The sequence below is a fragment of the Typopeltis vanoorti genome, chromosome 6, assembly GCF_054136105.1.
Source record: "Typopeltis vanoorti isolate ZY-2024b chromosome 6, IOZ_Tvanoo_1.0, whole genome shotgun sequence".
Taxonomy (NCBI): domain Eukaryota; kingdom Metazoa; phylum Arthropoda; class Arachnida; order Uropygi; family Thelyphonidae; genus Typopeltis; species Typopeltis vanoorti.
This window is the reverse complement of record NC_143554.1, coordinates 135,338,136-135,362,109: the sequence shown is the minus strand read 5'-3', so window position 1 is coordinate 135,362,109 and position 23,974 is coordinate 135,338,136. Positions and strand designations below refer to the sequence as shown.

The following is a 23,974-nucleotide window of genomic DNA, read 5'->3' as shown; positions in this document are numbered from 1 at the left end:
TCTCTCGTGTAAATTTTTGACAATCTACCAGAATATGATGAATAGTGAGATGTGTGTTGCATTTTTCACATATGGGAGGGTCATCAGCTCTCAGTAAATGAGAATGTGTAAGGTGACTGTGACCTATGCAGAGCCTAGCAAGGACAACCTCCTCCCTTCCCTTTGACTAGAATGCCAGTGTTTAATTTCAGGTTTAATGTTATATAATTTGTTTGTTGATGTTTCTTGCCATGTTAACTCCCACTGAGCAATTAGCTTTGATCTTATAAGTTGTCTGTAGTCTGTATATGGAACTGTCAAATAGTATGTGGAGAAGGTATGGGCTGATTTAGCAGCTGCATCTGCAGCTTCATTTCCTTTGATTCCGATGTGGCTGGGAATCCAGCAGAACTGAACATCGAAATTAAGGATATTCATTTTGTGAAGCAGGTGTAGCACTTCATAAAGTACTGGATGAGGATTATACATAGGAGAGGAGATAGCCTATAAAGAGCTCAATGAATCTGTATAAATTATACACTTTTGATAGCAGTTTTCTTTTATATGCACAAGTGCAAGCTGAATGGCATGTAACTCTGCTGTATAATTACTGCAGTCTGGTGGAATCTGATTTGAGATAATAATGTCAGGAAACACAGTAGCACAGCCAACAGAGGTGTTAGTTTTTGAACCATCAGTATAGATGGGTAAGAAATCAGCGTATGCTGCTCTGTGTCATTAACAATTGCAGGTAAATGGATGATGGGGTATAAGATTTCTGTAGCTGACAAAGTGAGAGGTTGCAGGATGGTGTGCAAACCTGCCATGGAGGAATGCTGTTATGTTTAGTGTAGCTAATGTTGTCAACATTTATACTAACAGCTTGCACAGTTTCTTTAATACGCATACCAAAAGGATATATAGCAGTTTGATATGTGTGATATTGAGCTTCCCAATGCAGAGAGAAGATACTATTCCATGTAGGATGAACTGGAAGAGATTTTATTTTTAGGGCATAATTAAGAAACAACTGTTTCCGTTGAAGTGATATTGGAGTGGGTGAGGTGTGAAAGGCACCAGTAGCTATCTGTATACCCTGATGATGGATGGAATCCAACCATCATAAGTTACTCTGTCTTGCCAAACCATAGACTTGGGACCCATAATCCAGCTTTGAACGTATAAGTGCACAATAAAGATGGAGCAATGAAGCTCGATCAGCACCCCACCCATTAGAGGGTAGAGTGCGAAGGAGGTTCGAAGTTCTTTTTCACTTTTCTCTTAGTTGATGAATGTGTGCTAGAAATATGAGTTTTCTGTCAAAAATGAGTCCCAAGAACTTGGTTTCTGTAGTTACTGGAATAACAGTAGGTCCCATTCTTAGTTCAGGATCTGGGTGATGAGTGCATTTTTGACAGAAGTGTACACAGACACTTTTTTCTGTTGAAAACCTAAACCCATTATTAAGAGCCCACAGAGAGACATGATCAATTGCTTGCTGAAGTTGTCTTTCAATTACCCTCATGTTACGTGAGTGACAGTATATTGTGAAGTCATCAACATATAGAGCATTGTCTACAGTGGGAGGAAGCTGTTCAATGATTGAGTTGATTTTAATAGCAAAAAGGGTTACACTTAAGACAGAGCCTTGGGGAACATCTTGTTCTTGAAGATATGGTCGAGATAGCCTAGTTCCCACTCTAACTTGGAAAGTTTGCCTGGACAGAAAGTTTTTAATAAATATAGGGAGGTGTCCTTTGAGACCTAGGTTATAGAGGTCTTTTAATATGCCATATCTCCAGGTTGTGTCATAAGCTTTTTCCATGTCAAAAAAAACCGAGACAAGATGTTCTCGCTTCAGAAATGCATCTCTTATACAAGTTTCTAACCGAACTAAATGGTCTAAAGTTGATCGATGTCTATGGAAACCACATTGTGCATTGGAAAGAAGACTGTTTCTTTCTAAATACCAGAGAAGTCTGGCATTAACCATTTTCTCTAGTATCTTACAAAGACAGTTGGTCAGAGCAATGGGTCAATAATTATTTGCTTGTGTTGGATCTTTTCCTGGTTTTGGGATAGCAATGACAATTGACATATGCCAAGAATTTCAAAACTCTTCTTCTGCAAGTATTCTATTGTATAATAAGAGAAGAAGATCCATAGAAGATGATGGTAAATGTTTTATCATTTCATAATGGATGTCATTAGGTCCTACTGCACTAGAGTGAGATTATAGGAGAGCTCTTTTTAGTTCCTCCTTGACATATGGCTGAAGAATGTTGGTAGAAAAATTAAGCCTTTGTTTCTCTTGCTGCTGCTCTTTCAGTATTAAAAATTTTGGAGAATATGAAGCTGTTGCTGAGATTTTAGCAAAAGTTTCTCCCAAAGTATCTGCAATAACTTTGGGATCAGCAAGAACACTTCCATTATAGTCTAAGGTAGACAAACAATGTGTACTATATCTGCCTTTCGTTTTCCAGATTTTATCCCATACAATTTTTGAACTGGTCATTTGATTAATTGATGTAGTAAATTTGATCCATGATTATTTTTGACTCTGACGTCTTACAAAACATGCTTTGGCTCGAGCACGCTTGAAAGTTATTAAATTTGATGTGGTGGGGTATCTACGAAATATGCTCCATGCTCTGTGTTGATCTTTTTTGGCTGCCTGACATTCTGGGTTGTTCCACCAAGGCTTTGGATAGACTGGAAATCGAGATGATGTTTTTGGGATGGAGGTTGTTGCTGCCTGGATGATGCATTCTGTTATATATTTTACAGCTTCATTGATAGGTGTTTGACTGATGGCATCAGCATTAAATTTTGCGAGATGAGAGAAAGTGTTCCAGTCAGCCTGGTCCATTTTCCATATAGGTATCCATGTGGGTGAACATGGTTCCTGTGAAGATATTGTACAAAGAACAGGAAAGTGATCACTTCCATATATGTTCTCTTCAACGTCCCACATGAGCAGTGGAAGAATGGAAGGGGAACAGATTGTAAGATCAATTGCAGAATATGAGCGGGTAAGTATATGGAAGAAAATATTTAGTTTATTATTTAGAAGGGAAAGGTTATTATCATCAAGAATTTTTTCAATGATTCGACCTTGTCTATTGTGTTGGCACTACCCCATAGAGTATTGTGACCGTTAAAGTCACCCATCAAAAGTATGGGTTCAGGCAGTTGCAAGATAAGGTTATCAAGATCAATTTCATTTAACTCAGCATTTGGTGGTAAATAAATTGAACATATTGTAATAAGGAATCCCACAGAGAAGCTAATCGCTACAGCTTCCAGAGAAGTATTAAGTTGGACCTGATGGAAAGGAGTATGACTGCCCAATAGGATAGCTACTCCTCCATGGGCAGGATCATCTCCAGTTCTATCCTTACATACAACATTGAAATTCCTAAAGGTACGGTCCTCATTGGGTCTTAAGTAAGTTTCCTGTAGACAGAAATAGAAAGGTTTGTGTTTCTGCAACAACATCTTGATATCGTCAATATTCTGGCGGATCCCACAACAGTTCCATTGTAAAAATTTTCCTATTGTTTTGATTTTATTGACTTGTCTAGTTTTCGAGAGGTTGATGGCTTACCTTTGTCAGATTTATATTTATCCACTGTTTTAGGGAAGTATGGATGGCCAGTGTCCATCTCTTCCTCTGGTAGAGTGTTCAAAACATCAAATATGTTAGGGTCAGTTGGTATGCTTAGTTTGCTTTCAATGGGTATCGAGGTATCCATTTTTTCTGTGCGAGTGTCTGGTGGTTTATCTTTGAGTGAAGTCTCCACCATAATTTTTTTGACAGATGAGTTTTCATTGGGTGGGACCATTTTTGAAGTTGTCTCTGGAGTAAGGCCATAGGTCTTGTGATTAATGTGCTCAACAGAGAAGCACTTGCGATCATAAAGTTCAGATATGGTGAAATTATCAAATGGTGGAATAGACATTCGTGTTTGAGTTGCTGTTGGCACTTTTTTAGTTGTTACTTTTTCATCATAAGAGGATCGTAGAACAGGTGTAATGGTGGCTAGCTTTCTTTTTGCATTCTGATATGTTATGTTTTAATTTTTTGTATCTCTTTTTCATCTTTCCATTTCTGACATGCATGAGAGTATGCTGGATGATCTTCCTGACAGTTGACACATTTAGCTTTTTTTTTTTTTTTCACAGCAAGATTTATTTTCATGTTCTTTACTACCACATCGAGCACAGGTAGTAGAACCACGACAGGCAGTTTGGGCATGTCCATATCTTTGACATTTAAAGCATCTCAGTGGATTAGGGATGTACATTCTAACAGGACAGCTGAGATACCCTGCTTTTACGGATGTTAGAGGCCTAGGTGTATCAAAAGTAAGGATGATGTTCTTGGTTGAGACCAGACAACCATCCCTGCATATCAGGATGTACCTCATACTGGTCACTCCTTGATCTTTAAGCTCTGAACATATCTCCTCATCAGGAACCTCAAGGAGATCCCATTCTGATATCAGTCCTCTACTGGAATTGAGTGTTCTGTGAGGTGTTACTTCAATTGGTATTTCACCCATTGTCGTTGCTCTCAGTAGTTTCTCGGTTTGAATTGTTTCCACGAGGATATCACCAGAATGCAATTTCTTGACAGTTTTGGGAGGTCCTGCCAGTCCTTCTAAACTTTTTTGGATAAAGAAGGGTGACATTTTCCCAATTGGTTTTTCACCTGTTGCATGAATGATTAAAAAGGTTGGTACATTTATGTTAGTATCCAATATCTTTTGTTTCTTACTTCTGTTTCCATATGCTGTGTCTATATTACCAGTACTTGGTTGGGACTTTGTTAGGTCCCTGAAACATTTGAGGATGAAGAATTCATATTTAAAGAATTTTTAATTCTGCGCCAGAGCTCCCCACCCACCACAGAGCCACACATGGACACCCACTACTCGGCAAGCAAAGACTGCACTCAGGGGTGGAACGCCAGGGCCACCCTGGATGCTATACCAACACTGCAGCAGATCTAGGATCCCGGCCCTGGACCATGGGGTGAGAGACTTACTGCAACACTGTTGACCCTTGCAAACAAGCCCACTAGCTGATTGATCCTGGCTGGGCCATCCAGGACCACCCTTGCCAAAGCAGGGGCCAAAGTAGTGCAAGACTACCAGGATCCCCCCCCCCCTTTCCGGATGTCCATGGGTCGCACTGCATGGCAAACACGGCAGCAGGGCATTGGATCCCAGTGATGGTAGTCTGGAAAAAGGATAGTGAAAAAGTTTCAGGAGAAGTAAAGCAAAGAATACTGGAAGAAAAGCAAAGAAAAAGAGGAAGAACGAAAAGGGCCAGTACCATCACTGAAGGTCCCCTCCACCATGAACAGGTGCCCCACATGGAGTGAGTTCACATGGAGAGACGACACAAGAAATAAGAAAAGCTTCATAGACTACATCATTGTTGATAGTGATATCATCATACTGGTTCAGGATACAATAATGTACAGAGGATTTGACATTGAAAGTGATCATTAGTACTAAGCAGTATAAAAATGGATACCACACTGAAAAGAACAGTATGTAAGAAAGTTTTAAAAATAATTAAAGTCGAGCAGTTTTTACAGGTAAATTGTAGATTTGACTATACAAACATTATTGAAGAAAAAAAAACGAAAGAAATTGAAAACAAGAACCAAACCTTGGATTCTCAGTGACAAACTCTGAAGAAGACATTGATTGTTCAGGTAGAGAGGTATGTGGTGAAGTTGTCTGCAAGGATAGAAAAATAAGAACACTGTGGTGGACACACGAAGTTTAACAAGCAGTTTCTGAAAAGAAAAAAACATCCAAAAGTTCCTAGCAAATAAGTCAGCAGATGACCTAAAAACAGTATAGAGCAAAATGTAAAAGAGCTAAGCTATGTTTAAAAGTAGATTAAAAAAAGTCATGGGAAGACTTTGGTAAGGATATGGAAAAGAAATATCAGGAAGGTGGCAAAATGCCCAGGAGGTTATTGAATAAGCTTAGAAATTGAGGAAAGAGTACTGTAAAAGAAATCAAAGATGATAGATGTCAGAAGTAATTACTTTGAAAGACTATTGTGGCTTGTCAGAAGATCTAATTCCCAATGACCGGAGTAGAGCTCTCTTAATAGCCATCTATTAAAAAAAAAGGAAATAAAGCTGAATGTGAGAATTACAGAGGAATTTCTCTACTAAGTGTTCAAGGTAAGATTTATGCAAACATACTTGAAAAGAGGGTAAGAAAGATTATGGGAGAGAAACATGGAACAGAACAATTGGTTTCAAGCCAAATTGAGGTTGTCAAGATCAGATTTTCACTTTAAGACAAGTAGTTGAGTTAAGATTTATAGATAGTAAGGTACCCAGAGAAGATCTTTTCAAAATACTACAATTATATGACTTGAATGCAACATTATACAGAGCAATACATAGTCTATATTTAAGTTGTGAGTCAGCAGTTAGAATTGTAAGAAATCCAGGAAGATTGTTTGATATAAAATCAGGTGTAAGACATCATCATCATCAAATTCCTGACATGTACCCTCAAGGGGTGTACAGGATATGATAGTACTACATAAAAAATTTACATCATTACTAACTTCCTATTTACAATTTTCCTCCAAATCAGTCTGTTACTTGTCAAGACTCCAACATTATCAGATCTTATATTTCTATCATCTAAGACACTTTGTACCATATCAATCCACCTATATCTTTCTCTAGCTCTGGGTCGCTTTCCTGCAACCTGGCAGAGAACACTTGTTTTGCTAATCTTTCCTTGCTCATTCTGTTTAAGTGACCATACCACCTGAGATTAGCTCTGCTAACGCATTCCTGGATGCTGACAATGTCAAGTTCTTTCCTAATATCCTCATTTTTAATATGATATTGCCATTGATGTCATCTGTTCACACCTATAATCATTCTCAGGACTCTCATATCTGCAGTCTCTACTCTTTGGTCAAGTGTTTTACTTCTGACCTAGCTCTCAGATCCATAAGTTAAAACTGGTTTGAACACTGTCTTGTATACATCTAATTTAGTGTTCCGACTAATTTCTTTCTTATTCCATATGAATTTATTCAATTGATTTCCTACCACGCCAGCTTTGTTGATTCTGTTGTCTATTTCCATATTTAATTTACCATCTTCACAAAAAATCGTGCCTAAGTAGTTGAAATGTTTTACTTGTTCCACAGGTTCCCCGTTCACAACGCAGTTGATATATTCAACAATTCTGCCTATTTTCATTGTCTTTGTCTTTTTAATGCTGACCTTCATACCATATCTATTACAACAGTTATTCAATTTAGTCAGTGAATCTTGCAGACTAGCAGTGGATTTATTTAGAAGTATAACATCTTCCACATAAAGCAAAGAGCTGACTGACATTAACATCTCCAATTTTGATATTATGTTTAATACCACTTTCGTTCGTAATGTGATCCATATAGATAATGAATAACAGAGGGGATAATGTACATCCTTGTCTCACACCAGATTTAACATTAAACCATCTTCCTGTACTTCCTTCAATTCTAACTGCTGACTTACATCTCAAATAAAGACCAAGTATTGCTTGATATAATGTCCCATTCACACCATATAACTGTAGCGTATTGAATACCTTCTCTCTTTTGGCACCTTGTCATGTGCCTTTTCCAGATCGACAAAACTTAAATACAGATCTTTGTTATATTCCCGTGCTTTCTCAACTATTTGTCGTAAAGTGAAGATCTGATTCTGACAGTCCCTATTTGACCTGAATCCAGCTTGATCTTCACCAAGCTTTTCTTCCACAATTCTTCCCAACCGTTTCTCAAGTATACTTGCATAGATCTTGCCAGGAACAGTCAGTAGGGAAATACCTCTGTAATTCTCACATTCAGTTTTATTTCCCTTTTTATATGTAGGTACTATTAGAGCTCTACTCCAATCATCGGGAATTCGTCCCTCTGTTCAGGCTTTCTGAACTATGCAGTGTAGCCACTGTAAAGACTTTTATACCACCATACTTTAGCATTTCTGGTAGAATATAATCTACTCCTGCTGCCTTTCCACATTTGAAGCCTTTGGTGGTTTTTTCTACTTGATATGTATTACTGACTGTATGCCTGATGAGTGTTTTTTTACCACTGTGCTGTCATCACTGCTTGTTTCATTTAGCAATTTTTCGCAGTAATTACTCCATACTTCAAGGATATCTTTTTCTCCCATTTTCTCCATTTCTAAGCTTCTTCAACAACCAGAATATCTTACCACCTTCTTGATATTTATTTTCTATGTTCTTGCTAAAGTCCTCCCATGACTTTTATTTAGCTAGTTTTACACAGTGTTTTGCTTTCTTACATTTGTCTCTGTATTCTCTAAGAGCAAAAGCTGACTTATTTGCCAGGAACTTTTGATATGCTTTCTTCTTTTCCTTCACTGCCTCTTTTACTTCCTATGTCCACCCTAGAGTTCTGATTTTTCTATCCTTGCAGACAACCTCACCACATGCCTCTCTCTAGCTGAATCAATGTGGAGTTTCTTCAAGGTTTGGTGCTTGTTCTCAAACTCTTTCATTTTTTCTTCAATAATCTTGTGTATTTTAGTCTACAGTTCACATCTGAGAGCTGCTCAACTTTTATTCGCTTTAAAACTTTCTTATGTGCTATTCTTTTCAATATGAAATTCAATTTTATTCTGCTCAAGACTAAATAGTGAACACTTCCAATTTCAAATCCTCTGTACACTCTGGTGTCCTATACCAGGGAGAAAATATCACTATCAACAATAACATAGTCAATGAGACTTTTCTTATTCCTAGCCTCTTCTCTCCATGTGAATTTTTGCACATTTTTATGTTGGAACATGGTGTTAGTAATAACCAGTCCATGTCCTGAACAGAAATCCAAGAGATATTTGCCATTATTATTAGTTTTGCTCTTTTCTCCAAATTTTCCCAAAATATTTTTGTATGTCTGACAATCACTTCCTGTTCTGCTATTTAGATCTCCAACAAGGACCAACTTTTCACTGTGTCAGTAGCTGTCTCAAAAAATTCCTCCACTTCTACCTTAGTAGAACCTTCTGTGGGACCATAGGTACAAATAAGTCTCATTGTCCAGTTCCCTAATTTCATATTTGTCCACATCACTCTACTTGAGACTGCCTGCCATTCAAGAAGATTAGCCTTGTATTTTGTGTTGAATACTATGGCTACTCCTTCTTTTCCTTGATTGTCATTGCCTGAATATAACATTTTGTATTTATTGCTCAGAAAGATCTCACCAGTTTTTGTCTTTTTGTTTCAGTCACCCCTATTATGTTGATCTGGTACTTATCTAATTCCTCAGCTAGCTCCATTTCTTTGCCATTCAGGCTTCTTATGTTGATAGTACTGATCTTTAACTCTGGTGATGTTGAGTTGGAGTGTGCTTTCAGATTTTTTTCCAGTAGCTGACTTTTTGCTGTTCGCCCTGGTTTCCTTTTGAAAACAACGGGGGCCTTGTTTAATCGGGCGACGCCCCAGCCGGCTTGAAATTTTGTCATGTTGTACCATCATTTTGTATATTGGTTTAAGCCAATAAGAATACAATTTGGCTGGCTAAATCCCAAATTGCCAGCCCATCCTCATTCGTTCAGTATCCAGATAGATACCCAACAGGGTGCACCACGAGAAGGTGAGGATTGGACATTAGGTCAGAAGCCCTGGTCAGTTCTCTGCATTCCTTTAAAAGCTCTGTGGAGGTCTCCTCTCAGTTATACAGCTTTGACCCTTGACATTATCTCCACTCTTATTCATCATCTATATCGATCACATTATGAAAGAAAGTGACATTAGTCCTGATATTAGAATTGGAGATGTCAGACTTAGCTCGTTGCTTTATGCAGATGATGTTGCACTCCTAAACACATTTAGGACAAGTCTTCAGGATTCTCTAACTAAATTGAATAACAGCTGTAATAAATTTGGCAAGAAAGTCAGCAATAAAAAGACCAAAATTATGAAAATAGGCAGGAGCATAGAAAACTTCAGCTGCATTCTGAATGGAGATCTTATAGGACAAGTAAACTATTTCAGCTATTTAGTTTTTAGTGAAGATGGCAAGTTAAATCTGGAAATAGACAACAGAATAAGCAAAGCTGTTATGGTCAGTAGCCAACTGAATAAATTTATATGAAATAAAGGGAGTAATTAGCCAAAACACCAAACTAGCAGTATACAAGATGATGTTCAAACCTATTTTAAGTTATGGATTTGAGAACTGGGTTAGAAATAAAGCACTTGATCAAAGATTATAGACCACAGATATGAGGGTTCTGAGGAAAATTGGGGGAGTAAATCAGTGGCAGAATCATAATAAAAATGAAGATATTAGAAATGAACTTGACATTATTAGCATTCAAGAATCTGTAATCATGCTAATCTGAGGTGGTATGGCCACTTAAATAGAATGGATGAGGAAAGGTTAGCAAAACAGATGTTTGATGCCAAGATGGTGTCAAGGTCTTGGTCTCATGCCAAGATACCATCAATCGATCTTGGTCTTCCCAGAGGAAGACCAAGGTCGATTTGGATTGATTCAGTCAGATGTGCCTTAGAAGTACGAAATGTTAAATATGACAATATTACAGTGATCACAAGTAATAGATTGATTTGGAGGGAAATTGTTGATAGGAGATTAATAATAATGTAAACTTAATCATGTAGTGCTGTGCTGGTAACCTGAACACCCCTTTTGGGTACATATCAGGAAATTGATGATGGGAATAATTAATATAGCTGCATCAGAATCTCTACAAGCCGATTTCAACAGCTTGGTTATATGGGAAAATGAAAAGGAATGTCAGTTCAGTATTGCCAAATGGCAAGTTATGTATTTTGTACTGAGGACATTACAAGCTGAATATTATATTAATGGGAATTTGTTGGAAGTAGTCAATGAAGCTAGAGAATTTGGGGTTATTGTGAACATTGAACAAAAGTTTGATTGAAATCACTACGATGGTTAATTCATCACTTTGGATAACAGCACTTTAATGAGAACACTAACTTGTAGGAATAAAAAAGCTATTCTCCCACCTTACGCAGCTCTGATATGATCTCATCTGCATAAATGTGCACAGATATGGTCTCCTTGGTACTAAACAGATGAGGACAGTTGAAAAGATTCAGTGCAGAGTAACCAAAATGATAACTAGCTTATGGAATTATATGTATGAGGACATATGTACAGAGGAATCTCTTTACTACCTGATATGTTAGAAACTTATAAGGGAATCTTATAGTATAAGTACAAGTTAGATTTTGCAGCATATGGATGGTGGGGGTAAAACTTGGTGTCATCTCTGAATGTTGGTTAGGAGTGTTGTTAGGAAACGTGTGAGCTTCAAGTTCTTCTCATGGCATGTGGCAAATGTGTGGAATGACTACTGTTAGATGTTGAGTGTACCTTCATTGAAAGTGATCAGTGCATGTGCACCTTCAATTCCCTGTGCTGTCTACTGACGAAATGATTGCAACAGCTCATATGATCGCAGTCATTCAGATATACAGTAGAAACATATAATAAGTAACTGTTTGACTTTCGAACTTCATCCTGAGTTTAAATTCCATCAGTGATATGATCATTCGTAAATATACACAATGAAAAAACATAACACATGTTCCTCATATACTTAGCTGCCTCATTGTTTACTTCAATAATTGTGATCTTCTCAAACAGTGAAGTTTTCTAGTCTTAATTATTTTGTATACCTTGATCATATTTTCTGTTTTTTATCTACTGACCAAATTTACAGTGTACCTGATGGTAACTATTTAGATATAAAAAGAAAACATACAATAAATAACTCTTTATTCCTCAGCACTTCCTTCTAGTAGTAGTAGTAGTAGTAGTATCTCATGTTTATGTTGTGGTTACAATTAATGTTGTATGTAAACTCCATGTTTTTAAGTTAACATGGTACTTTTAATGGATATCTGATACAGAAGCTTCACTGTATATTCCAGTTACTGCTATTCTAACAAATTAATAATGTATTAATGAGACCGAAACAGTTATTTGAAATAGGTTTCTATTCTACTGAGGCTACTATTTAGTAACAGCACATCAGTATAAGTATCAGTATAATTTGAATTAATTTTTTTTCTAGGTATGGTGATATTGGAGAGTTACTGATTGAAGAATTACTAAATAATGGACAGATGGTAATGAGCTTAGCCATCACGAAAGTCCTTGAACGTTTTGCTGAAGCTGGAAGAGGTATGTTATATATGTTGTGCTGTAATAGATATTCACTAATTATTTTAGGTGTGTGAGTATCTTTTTTTTAACAGAAGGGATTTTTTTGGGTGGAGATTTTCAGAATGGCATTCCAGAACCTTATATAAGCAGACTGTAAAATCTCTTGCGAGAAATTAAACTTCGTAAATTTGATTTTTTTCCAAATCAAATTAGAAAAAAAAAAATCCTAATTTGATAGAAATTGATCATGGTGAAGATTAACATTGTGAGGTGTAGGTTAAGCAAACTTAAGCCTAACCTTGAGAAGTTTGTGTTAAGGAAGTTTATAATCCTAACTTAGTAAAGCAGAATAAAGTAAAGAAAAATTAAGTTCAGATATAGTTAATAAAAATATAAATAATTAACATTATTTTACAAGACATCAGGTGATGGTATAATGAGATGTTTAATCATTTATCAGAATGAGTAGCCTCTCATCACTTGACATGCTAATGACTGCCAGTCCTAACTAACAATAATAAAATACTGTTATTTACATGCTTACTATCATCATGATTATTAATTACTAATACATATTACCCCACAGTAGTATAGGATATTATATAATTAAGTTGAAGTGATTACTAACTTCTTATCAACAATTTTCTTCCAAAGTAATATGTTATTTGTCAGCTCTCTGATACTGTCAGATCTTACATTTTTGTCTTCTAAGGCACTACTTACTGCAACAATCCACTTAATCTTGTTCTTTCTCTCAGTCTTCATCTTGCTATCTTAGCATTGGACACCTGTTTTGCTAATCTTTCTTTTCTTATTTGGTTTAGTAATCATACTACTTTTGTTTAGCTTGCTCACACATTCTTGAATACTGATGATTTCAAATTCCTTTCTGATACTGTGTCATCATTTTTAACATGTTTCTGCCATTATTTCCATCTGATTATTTCTTAGTTTTCCTCAGAATTCACACCCCCAATCTGAATACAAGTACCGTTTAGTAATGCTCATTGGAATTTTTGTTTGTTTATATTGTGCTTTGCTAATTTGCTCTTACTACTTCTGCTTCTGAAAATGGTATCCGTAAAGAAGCACATGTCGGCAGCATGAAGATCGAGTTTTGCTTTGGATTTTTCCCAGTGGATGTGTTGCAAAAATTGCTCCATGTATGCACCGAAAAATGTGAAAGCTTTGTGGACTGCTAGGGTAAATGAAAAGAAGGAAAGCATTAACATATGTTTTAAAAGAGGTAAACCGTGAATAGACATATCGGTACACAATAAATAACGGAAAAAACTCACGTAGAAAGATTATTTATTAGTATAATTTTCGCCTGTGTGTCACAGGCATCCTCAGTACATTAAGCTCAAAATTAAACACTAACTGACAATTCCAAAAAGCGCCACCTAAGTAGCTGGTGTAAGATAACTAAAAAGGTCAATAACTTTCCTAAAAAAAAAAAAAAAAATTAATATAATAAAAAGTTAGGAAAGATTAGCTGATTTGTAAAGTACTATCTCCCATAAAGGGGACAGACGTAAGCCGTCGGATCTGTTTAAGTTAGGAGAATGAAGTAGAGTTTCACATGTTTCTTTATAAAGGTGTTCCATGAGAAACTGACTTCTGTGAAGAACTCTTGTCTTTCTCCAATGAACTCTGTGTCTAGTGAAGATGGCATGTTCAGAAAGTCCAGACTTTTCAGGTTTAAAGTATTCAATTTAATATGTCTTCCTCTTCAAACAGAGAGGAAATAACGTGCATTACTATCCCTTATGTACAAGGCATCAGTGAACATATAGCAAAAGTTTTAAAACCACTGAATATTTTTGTTGCCTTTCGACCGTTTAGAAAAATCTCCACCTTTCTCACTTCTCCTAAGGACAAGCTTCCACATCTTAATCATCCAGGTGTCTACCAGATTCCGTGCTCTTGTGGATTATCTTATTTCGGACAAACGGGAAGATCTGCCTCTATTCGGCTAGAAGAACACCAATCTTATATTGAATACTTTAAACCTGAAAAGTCTGGACTTTCTGAACATGCCATCTTCACTAGACACAGAGTTCATTGGAGAAAGACAAGAGTTCTTCACAGAAGTCAGTTTCTCATGGAACACCTTTATAAAGAAACATGTGAAACTCTACTTCATTCTCCTAACTTAAACAGATCCGACGGCTTACGTCTGTCGTCCCCTTTATGGGAGATAGTACTTTACAAATCAGCTAATCTTTCCTAACTTTTTATTATATTAATTTTTTTTTTTTTTTTTAGGAAAGTTATTGACCTTTTTAGTTATCTTACACCAGCTACTTAGGTGGCGCTTTTTGGAATTGTCAGTTAGTGTTTAATTTTGAGCTTAATGTACTGAGGATGCCTGTGACACACAGGCGAAAATTATACTAATAAATAATCTTTCTACGTGAGTTTTTTCCGTTATTTATTGTGTACCGATTAACATATGTGAAAAGTGTGTTAATAGGTTAGAGCAATAAGAAATGAGATCAAGAGTCGGCACCATAGTAGAAGAGTTTAGGCAAGACTTAGTGAAAATGAAAAGTGGAATTAAACATCTGGAAGATATTGTACATCTAAAGAAGAGATTGCCTGATGAGGAGGAGGAGGAGGAAGTCAGTATTATGAAGAAAGAGTCAAAAGATAATCGTATATCATTGTGGGGGGGGACTCGATCATTAGAGGTGTGGTGATTGATAAAGTGCACAAAACATGCTTTCTTGGTGGAACAATGAAACAAATAACTGATGCGTTGCAGAGAAGGAAAGAGTGGGCATCAAAATTAGTAGTAGTTGTGGACACAAATGACATTTCGTGAAAAAAAATAGACTCGAGGAAGTTGTCACAGTAGGTAAAGGATAATAGTGTTATTGTAAAAGTCATTAGTGTGTTACCCTGATATGACAATAGTGAATTGAGAAAGCGAGCAGAGATAATGAATAGTAAGATGGCTGAGTTATATGAAGCAAAGGGTGTTCAGAGTCTACTTGGGATAGCTAAATGGATTGTACAACAGGAGAAAGATGGATACATGGTTGAGAATGTTGTTGCAGCAGCACAAGGTGATGGAATGCATAAAGGTGAGGATGGGGCAGGTATGAATGGAAATCGGAGTGGTCAGACTGAAGCGAGAGGTGTGGTATTGCAGCTAGAATAAGTGTACTAGAATAAGTGCTAGTAGAATTGCCTCAGATACAGGGATTGTTATGGTTATACACCAATGTAAAGAGTATTCGAAATAAGAGAGCTGTTTTTTTACATTGATTGAATCAATATAACCCAAAGATAATTGGTATAAATGAAAAAACTTGGTTGTCTGAGGAGGATGTGATGTCAGGAATAGAAAGAGAAGGATATATATAATTTTCCAGAAGGATAGGAACTTGAAAAGAGGAGGGGAGGGAATACTGTTAAAATGATTGCAGAGGAATTGTGTCTACAAAGTGTGAAAGTTGATTTATGAAACCCGGGGGAGACCATACACCTACCTGGCTCATCCCTTGGGTGGCAGATGAGGGAAGCCCCAACAGGCTGCTCTGAATAAGAAGCCATGTACCAAAGGCTGCAGCAGAGGAATGGCAGACAATTTGCCATAAACCCATATGAACTCAGAGGATCTGAATAAAGAAAATGCTACTGTTTCCAGGGCAGCCGACATGACTGCATCTTGAGCACAGGAAGTAGTTGGGAAATATGCAATGTAATCAGCCAAAAAGTGTTCTTACCTCCTAACTTTCAATATAAGAACACTTTATAAGGCAGGAAAGCTGGGACTAATGAAGAAGGAAGTGAAAAAACCAAATGGGATGTAATTGGCCTTGTGGAAATGCATTGGCCAGGAGAAGAAACTGCAAACTTAGAAATTGGAAGATTGCTTTACTCAATAAGAGATGATAATGTCCATAGAGAAGGAATTGGCTTGCTAGTAAAAAATATCCTTATAAAATCCATCACACAGCCATTGAGCCACACAGACCAAGAATGATCTTGAATAGAATGAAAGCCAAGGAAGAGGGGATATACATAAAAATAATCCAGATCTATGCACTGGACCACTCACATGATGATGAAGAAACAGATGTCATCAGTCACAAACTATAAGGCCTCATAAACAAAATTAATAAAACAGATATCTTAATAGTCATGGGAGATTTCAACTCCAAAATAGGGAAATACTCACCAGACATGAAGGTCGTCATGGGCAGATTCGGAATAGATGAGAGAAATAACGGAGAAAAGTTACTTGAATGCAAATAAAATAATCCATTTATTTCCAACACCCAATTCTGCCACAGGCCTTCCCATAAATATACTTGGACATTACCAGATAGAGTCACCAAAAACTGTATTGAGTACATTTTAATAAGAAATAAATGGAAAACATCAGTCTAGAATGTCAAAGCCCTAAAAAAGCTTGATTTCGACTCTGACCATGATGCTCTCTTAGCAAAGATTAAACTAAAATTTAAAAATAACATTCCAAACAGCAAATATAACTTAAGAGACATAAGCAAAATGAAAGAAGAACATCATCATCATCAAATTCCTGCCATGTACCCTCAAGGGGTGTACAGGATATGATAGTACTACATGAAAAATTTACATCATTACTAACTTCCTATCTACAATTTTCCTCCAAATCAATCTGTTACTTGTCAAGACTCTAACATTATCAGTTTTAAGTGACCATATCACCTGAGATTAGCTCTGCTAATGCATTTCTGGATGCGTTAGCAGAGCCATTGATGTCATCTGTTCACACCTCTAATCTTTCTCAGGACTCTCATATCTGCGGTCTCTAGTCTTTGGTCAAGCATTTTACTTCTGACCCAGCTCTCAGATCCATAAGTTAAAACTGGCTTGAACACTGTCTTGTATACAGCTAATTTAGTATTCCTACTAATTTCTCTCTTATTTCATATGAATTCCATATAAAATAAGAACATATAAATAAATTATCTGAGGATGCCATTGGAACAGAACTGCAAAACATACCCTTTGCTAACATAGAAACTACATGAAACCAGGGAAGGACAATGGTTAAGAACATAGCTATCAAGATTCTAGGCACAGCCGTTAAACCAAATGACAATTCTATCACCCCAGAAATCTTAAAACTCCTAGAAGAAAAAAGAGAGGCTAAAAACACATTTAATCAGAATAAAACAGAATAACTCCAAAGAAAGCAGCAACATTATAAAAGGCTACCCTTTGCTAACATAGAAACTACATGAAACCAGGGAAGGACAATGGTTTAAAACACTGCTATCAAGATTCTAGGCACAACCGTTAAACCAAATAACAATTCCATCACCCTAGAAATCTTAAAACTCTTAGAAGAAAACAGAGAGGCTAAAAACACATTAAATCAGAATAACTCCAAAGAAAGCAGACAACATTATAAAAGGCTAAAAAATAAAATTGAAAGAATGTGCAAAGCGGCAAAGGAATCATGGTTAGAAGAAAAAGAAAAGCAATGTGAGGAAGCAAATAAAAAGCATGACACTAAAACTTTACAAAATAATAAAAGATATAACTGAAGAATATAATAACATCACTTTAAATATGAAAGATTTTAATAATATGGAAACCATTGCAATTCACAATATACAAAAAATATGGAAAGAATATTACCAAACTCCAAAGAAACCAAACATGGAGCTCATCGAATAGCAAAGAAAAAGAAAGAGCACCTGCTGTCCTAAAAGATGAGCTACTTAGAGCAGTAAACCAAATGAAAACATCTAAAACTCCTGGAACCAAATTCCTACTGAACTCTGGAAACACAGAGGCCAGGGAACCATAAAATATTTATTGAAACTTTTAGAATTTTTTTTCTCAGGAGGAATACCTAAGGATTTGAAAACTGGGATTATAATACCCATCCATAAAAAAGGGTGATAAACAAAAATGTGAAAACTATTGCCCTTTCAAATCATAGCTACAAGATATTCATTTGAATTATACAAAACTGCATGCATAATTTGATGGAAGAAATTGTCGAGGAGGAACATGCTGGTTTCAGACCCACAAGATCTACAGTTGATCAAATCTTCACGCTTAATACTACAGCAGAAATGTACTGGGAATACAATCTACCACTGTACTGCAGCTTCATTGACTTCATAGACAGAGACAAACTGGTTAACATCCTAAACTCTAAATCAATAGACTCCGAATTGTTGACCTTCATTTCAGACTTTTGCAAGGACACAAAAGCACTCATCAAATTTAATAATATAAAAACAGAAGAATTCGAGATAGAAAAAGGAGTCATGCAGGGCTGCCCACTTAAACTGCACTTATTCAACATATACCTAGAGGAAATATGCAAAGAAATATCCAACGAACCAAGAATAATTATAAATGGAAGAAACATCAATCGCATCACATATGCAGATGATATAGTAACACTGGCAGTATCCAAGCTTTAATTAGAAAACACAACCCATCTTTTAAATGGAGCATGTAAAAACTTTGGAATGAGGATTAACAGCAGTAAGACCAAAATAATGAAAATAGGAAGAGAAATTGAGAACATCTCAATAACTGGAAAACCAAACCCTAGAACAAGTAAAATCCTTTGTCCACTTAGGAAGCACTATTACACACAATTTGGACAGCACTGAAACAGTAAAACACAGAATTAACATCGGATGGTTGAACATGAATAAATTAAATAAAATCTAGAACAATAACAAATTATCAAAACATATTAAAATCAAACTGTTCACAGCCATGATCATCCCTACAGCAACATATGGAGGCGAGTCATGGTGATTCACTAAGAAGGGACTACTCAAAATAAGTGCATTCGAGGGAAAGTGCCTAAAAAAAATAAACAAAACACACTGGACTGAACATAAAACCACAGAACAAGTAAAGAAGGATCTCAGCTACCAGGACAACCTCAGACATTATCCTTCAGCAGCAGCTCTGATGGTTCTGCCATGCCCAGAGAATGCCTCCTAACAGACTTCCAACCATCGTGCTAAATGGAACAACAGGAAAACAGCATTCCCCTCCCCCCCTGGAAGACCAAGAAAAAGTTGGCTCAGATCCTTAAAAGAAAGAGACAAATTTGCCAACTTCATTACTATGTTTGAGAAGACTAGAAATAGAACTATTTGGAGACAGATTGTACAAAGGGGACTCGACATGTTACCAGATGGATGAGATGAAGAAGAAGAAGAAGAAACTTGGTTGTCTGAGGAGGATGTGATGTCAGAAATAGAAATAGAAGGATATATATAATTTTCCATAAGGATAAGAACTTGAAAAGAGGGGGGGGGGATAGTGCTAAAATGAATGCAGAGGAATTGTGTCCACAAAGTGAAAGTTGATTTATGGAAACTTTTCTTGAGTTTGAAACCATGGAAGTGAGCTACTTTAAAGTACTAGTTATAAAAGTGATGAGTAATTGGCTTTTTCCATTCTATATGATCCTTTGTCTGTTTTCATCTCATCTTCAACTTCTCATATTAAGCTGAATGGTATGTCATAGCCATTTAATTTGGCTTACATGCAACCTTAATTAATATTTTTGAAATGTTCATTAATCCTGTCTATACAGTCCACCATATCTGTCAAAGATTAATGGATGACTGGGTGTAGCCAACTAGACAAGAGGACAACTGGGTGACAGGCTTGGTGACTAACAATTGAACTGTTAGATCAAAAACAAAGGAACACTTGCCCCTCCCCCCATATGACTCCTCATCACCCACTGCACCTCACTACATTTTCCAGAATTCCCTTCTTAAATAAAACTGGCATCCTAAAATTACTCCCATAATAACACACACACAATGGGTTGAGATCAGTTCTTAATCTCAACCCATCGTGTGACTCCTGCCTGATGGCTCTAGGGTGTCATGTGACCACATTCACTCTTAATTCACACATAATTTCATATCTCCTACATGACTAATCTTTAATCTTGAAATCCCCCCCCCCCCTCCCTCACATGACCACCATCTGATATGGATTTAGTGTTCACTGCTTGTGGCATTCCAGGAAAAATTTACTTTCTGGAAGAAGCCACAGCTAAGTTTGTAACCTGATAAAGAAAGAAAGACAAACATATTCACATAGGATTTATGTATACAAGGAACAGAACAAGTGGGAATAACACCTATTGAAAATATCATGAAAGGGAAATATGTAATGGTAGGTCTCTATGCAAGACTCTGCATTGACTAGTAAATAGGTGCAGGTCCTCATTTCAGCCAGGTAACCCTCAGAACATCACAGACTTAGGGATAACTCCATCTTATGCAAGTACAATATCTGGTCATCACTTTCTTTTACATGACAGTAACATAAATGATGACTATAAGAGAGACACTCAAAACAGAATCATTATATTTGTTACTGATAGCAGCCTTCATTACCTGTTTTCCTTAAATATGTGATATATTGCTGGTGCCTTCCAGGTAGTGCCAAATGTGTTGTACCAGCTTTAGACAAACTTGCAGGGACAGTTTTCCCTCTTTTTGATGTCCTCGTGCAGAATAAACGAGAAGAGAATTACTTGGACATTTTACAAAGGCTTCAAGGAAAAGAAAGAGAAATGCAAATTTATAAACATACAATGACAAACAAACAACATCAGTTATGATGGATTGGGAAAAAGCCAATACAAATGCTTGCCATAATATGTTTCCACACACCCAGATATGTCTGTAGCTGGTTCATTTTGAACATTCAGTATATCAGAAAGTTCAGGAAGCTGTGTTTCAGATCTAATACACCCAAGACAACAGTGGAGTAAACTAATGGATGCTGAATGTCATAGAACTGGCTTGCATCCATCATCCAGTTGAATGAAGAAAACGATGATTTCATAAAACTTGAGGGTGTTGCAAATTATATAAATAAAAGGTGGCCTCCTATAAAGCCACAATGTCATTGTGGCCTTCAGGAGGACTGGAGTTAGGTTATATGAGTGGGCAACGGTATTGCAAAGTTTAAGGTTCTGAAATTTGGTAGGCAACAACAGTATGCAAAGTATATACTTGGCAAGGAAATTTTGGGGGAAGTTGAAGAGATAAGAGACCTTGGAGTGGTGGTGGACAAGGATCTGAAGTTCAGAGGTCACATTTCACAAATTGTGAAGACATCACATCATGTTATGACAATGATGCAGAGGACCTTAACTTGTAGAAATAAAGAAGTTCTAGTTCCCTTGTATCAGACCTTGTATGGATTATTGTGCATAGATTTGGTCCCCTGGTTTTCATGGTGATGAAGATATATTGGAAAGGGTCTGGAGAAGACTGACTAAGGTTGTAACTGGTCTTTGGGATGCAGGATATGAAAACATGTCGAGGGAATGCAGTTTGCAATGACTTGTGAATAGTAGGAAGAGGGGAGGGGGATGTGATTGAGACATTTAAGTTGGTAAAGGGTTGTTTCCAGGTTAATGTGGAAAAAATTTTTCTTGAAATGGGAGAGAGGTAGAACAGGAGGACATACCTGGAAGTTGTATAAGGAGTGGGTTCTTTGCAGGGAGAGAGTGGTTGGTCAGTGGAATGCATTGCCTGACATTGTGGTGAATACAGATAGATTGAATGATTTAAAGCACAGCTTGATCAGCTTTGTGTGTAACATTGTTTGTCTCTAGTGATGAGTCTTTCAACTCCATGGAGGTCTGGTGTTAATAATAATAATAATAAAATTTATATGCATGGATGCTTTGTATGTTGTAAGAGATGAGCACTTTCACTGTGATACCCAGTTGAGATGTGGAATGTGTATGAAAGAATAACTGCAGATGAAGCCACAACTGATAGCTCAGCAGAAGGCTGGCATATAAAAAAAATAAATAAATAAAAAATAAAATAAAAAAAAACAGCGAACAAGACTAGTGTGATAATGTTTTTATGGCCAGACAAAATATGGAAGAAGCAGCATGACACCAAGGCTACTATACTTCAGTTTAATAATGACCAAAGACACATACTACACCTGAGGTAGAACCTGTGCAAAAAGACTGCAACAAGAAATGAATAAAGAAAGAATGTGTTTTTATGGTATCAAGAATTCAAAGATACTGGTCAGATTCTACTCCACCTAAAGAGTTCAGGGTACAGTTTTGTTCTATTTACATGATGTTTATTAATAATACATAGAGTGAAAGGTTTATTTAATTTGATGTGTTTTTAAACTTTTTTGAACCTGGACATTTTATTATTATTTAATGTTCTTATTATCATATAATATTTTATTTCGTGTATGAGCCAGTCTTCTTAAACTTGGATCTAATGTGAGCATTTTATAATTTGTTATCATTTTTACATCAGAAGAATTTTGTTTTGTAACTGAGTTTTTGTTTCTGAGTTTTTTGAAACTCAGACTTTATCTTGTTCATCATATTATGTGTGAGAAAGTTTTACAACTTTGACCTGACTGGATTTTCTCCCAGTAAACCCATTGCTTAACCTGTTGCCCATTTGCCACCAAATCTTGTCAAAGCATGTATTCTCTTAACAGTTTGTGAATGGTTTGTCCTAACCCCTCTATGAAACTGACTAACTCACCTTCAGCTGAAAAGCCATTGTAAAAATTCCACACATCCCATAGGATTATTTTGATCCTGATTCTTCTTTCCAAAGGCATAGTCATTGTCTTGCTGAATGTGCTGCAAAAGTACAGTGTAATTTTTACTGACTTGATAATATTTTTCAGTAATAACAAATATTAAAGATATAATTATACAGAAAAATTATAGCAGCCCTTCAATTTTACAGACTCCTGCTTTCACCATTGATTTTTCTGTCTATATAGTATTTTAGAGTCGAGTTGTTTTGAAATAAAGGCTATAAGGCCAGTATGTATTTTGATGGTGTTAGATGCTGAAAGTTTATTTTTCACTTGGTTAGAGTATAATAAATTTAGTTTAATCCTTTATCCAAGTGTCACTTGGATAAAGGATTAAACTAAATTTATTATACTCTAACCAAGCGAAAAATAAACTTTCAACATCTTTCTCTAAATCCAGAGTAATTTATTAAAAAAGGGAGGCACACCATTTGGCAACTCCTATAGGTAGAGATGACCTGTGAATGCTTCTGCCTGGTATCTCAGCTTGGGCCTGGCTCCCACTGAAGAGACCTCAATAAAGGTCGAAACTAGTCTGGGTAGTGGCCCTTCCCTTAATGCATAACATTAGACATATCCGCAAGGAGATGTGTTTTGCATTATAGGAGATACTGAGATAGGAGTGATGTTAGCTTGCTCCACCTTTGCAACGAGTTGCCCTGGTGTTGTACCACCTTACCCCAGTCCTGAAGGTGTTAAATGCTGTTTTGCAAGATTAAAAAACCCGAGTTTCTGGAAGAAGGCCTACCACCGTTATTTTAAACAGCATTTTAGTACAATTTTCTTATTTGTAAAATAGAAATAACTATCACTATTATTTCATGATTTGCTTCTTTTTTGATGTATTATTATTTTTTAAAGCCTGCAATAACTCAGAAGTGACAGCAGTGAAAGAAACATTTGTGAAATTAGCAGAAAAGAAATTTATCCAGAGATGTCCTGTTCCTCTTCCAGAGCAAGATCTGAAATCTCCTGCACCTTCTGTGATGATTTCTGAGGATAAATTGTACAGTATACCTGAGGTATCATGTAGTTGCTTGTTTTTTTTTTTAAAGAGCATCATTTGTAGATTTTATTTATTATTATTTTTATATTGTCACACTGTAAATCAACACATTCAGGCAAATAGTGAAATTGATCTTAC

General features: G+C 36.4%; 1 protein-coding gene across 2 annotated transcripts in view; it reads left to right on the top strand.

Moving 5' to 3' along the window:
- The window catches only part of LOC150105967 (DNA-directed RNA polymerase III subunit RPC3-like), a 164,015-nt gene that overhangs the window by 15,903 nt on the left and 124,138 nt on the right, over positions 1-23,974 (top strand). For both annotated transcript variants that reach the window (XM_090393728.1, XM_090393727.1), the window contains exons 3-4: positions 12,128-12,237; positions 23,692-23,852. In XM_090393728.1, coding sequence (XP_090249854.1) covers positions 12,128-12,237; positions 23,692-23,852 — 271 coding nt within the window. The remainder of the gene's footprint in view (positions 1-12,127; positions 12,238-23,691; positions 23,853-23,974) is intronic.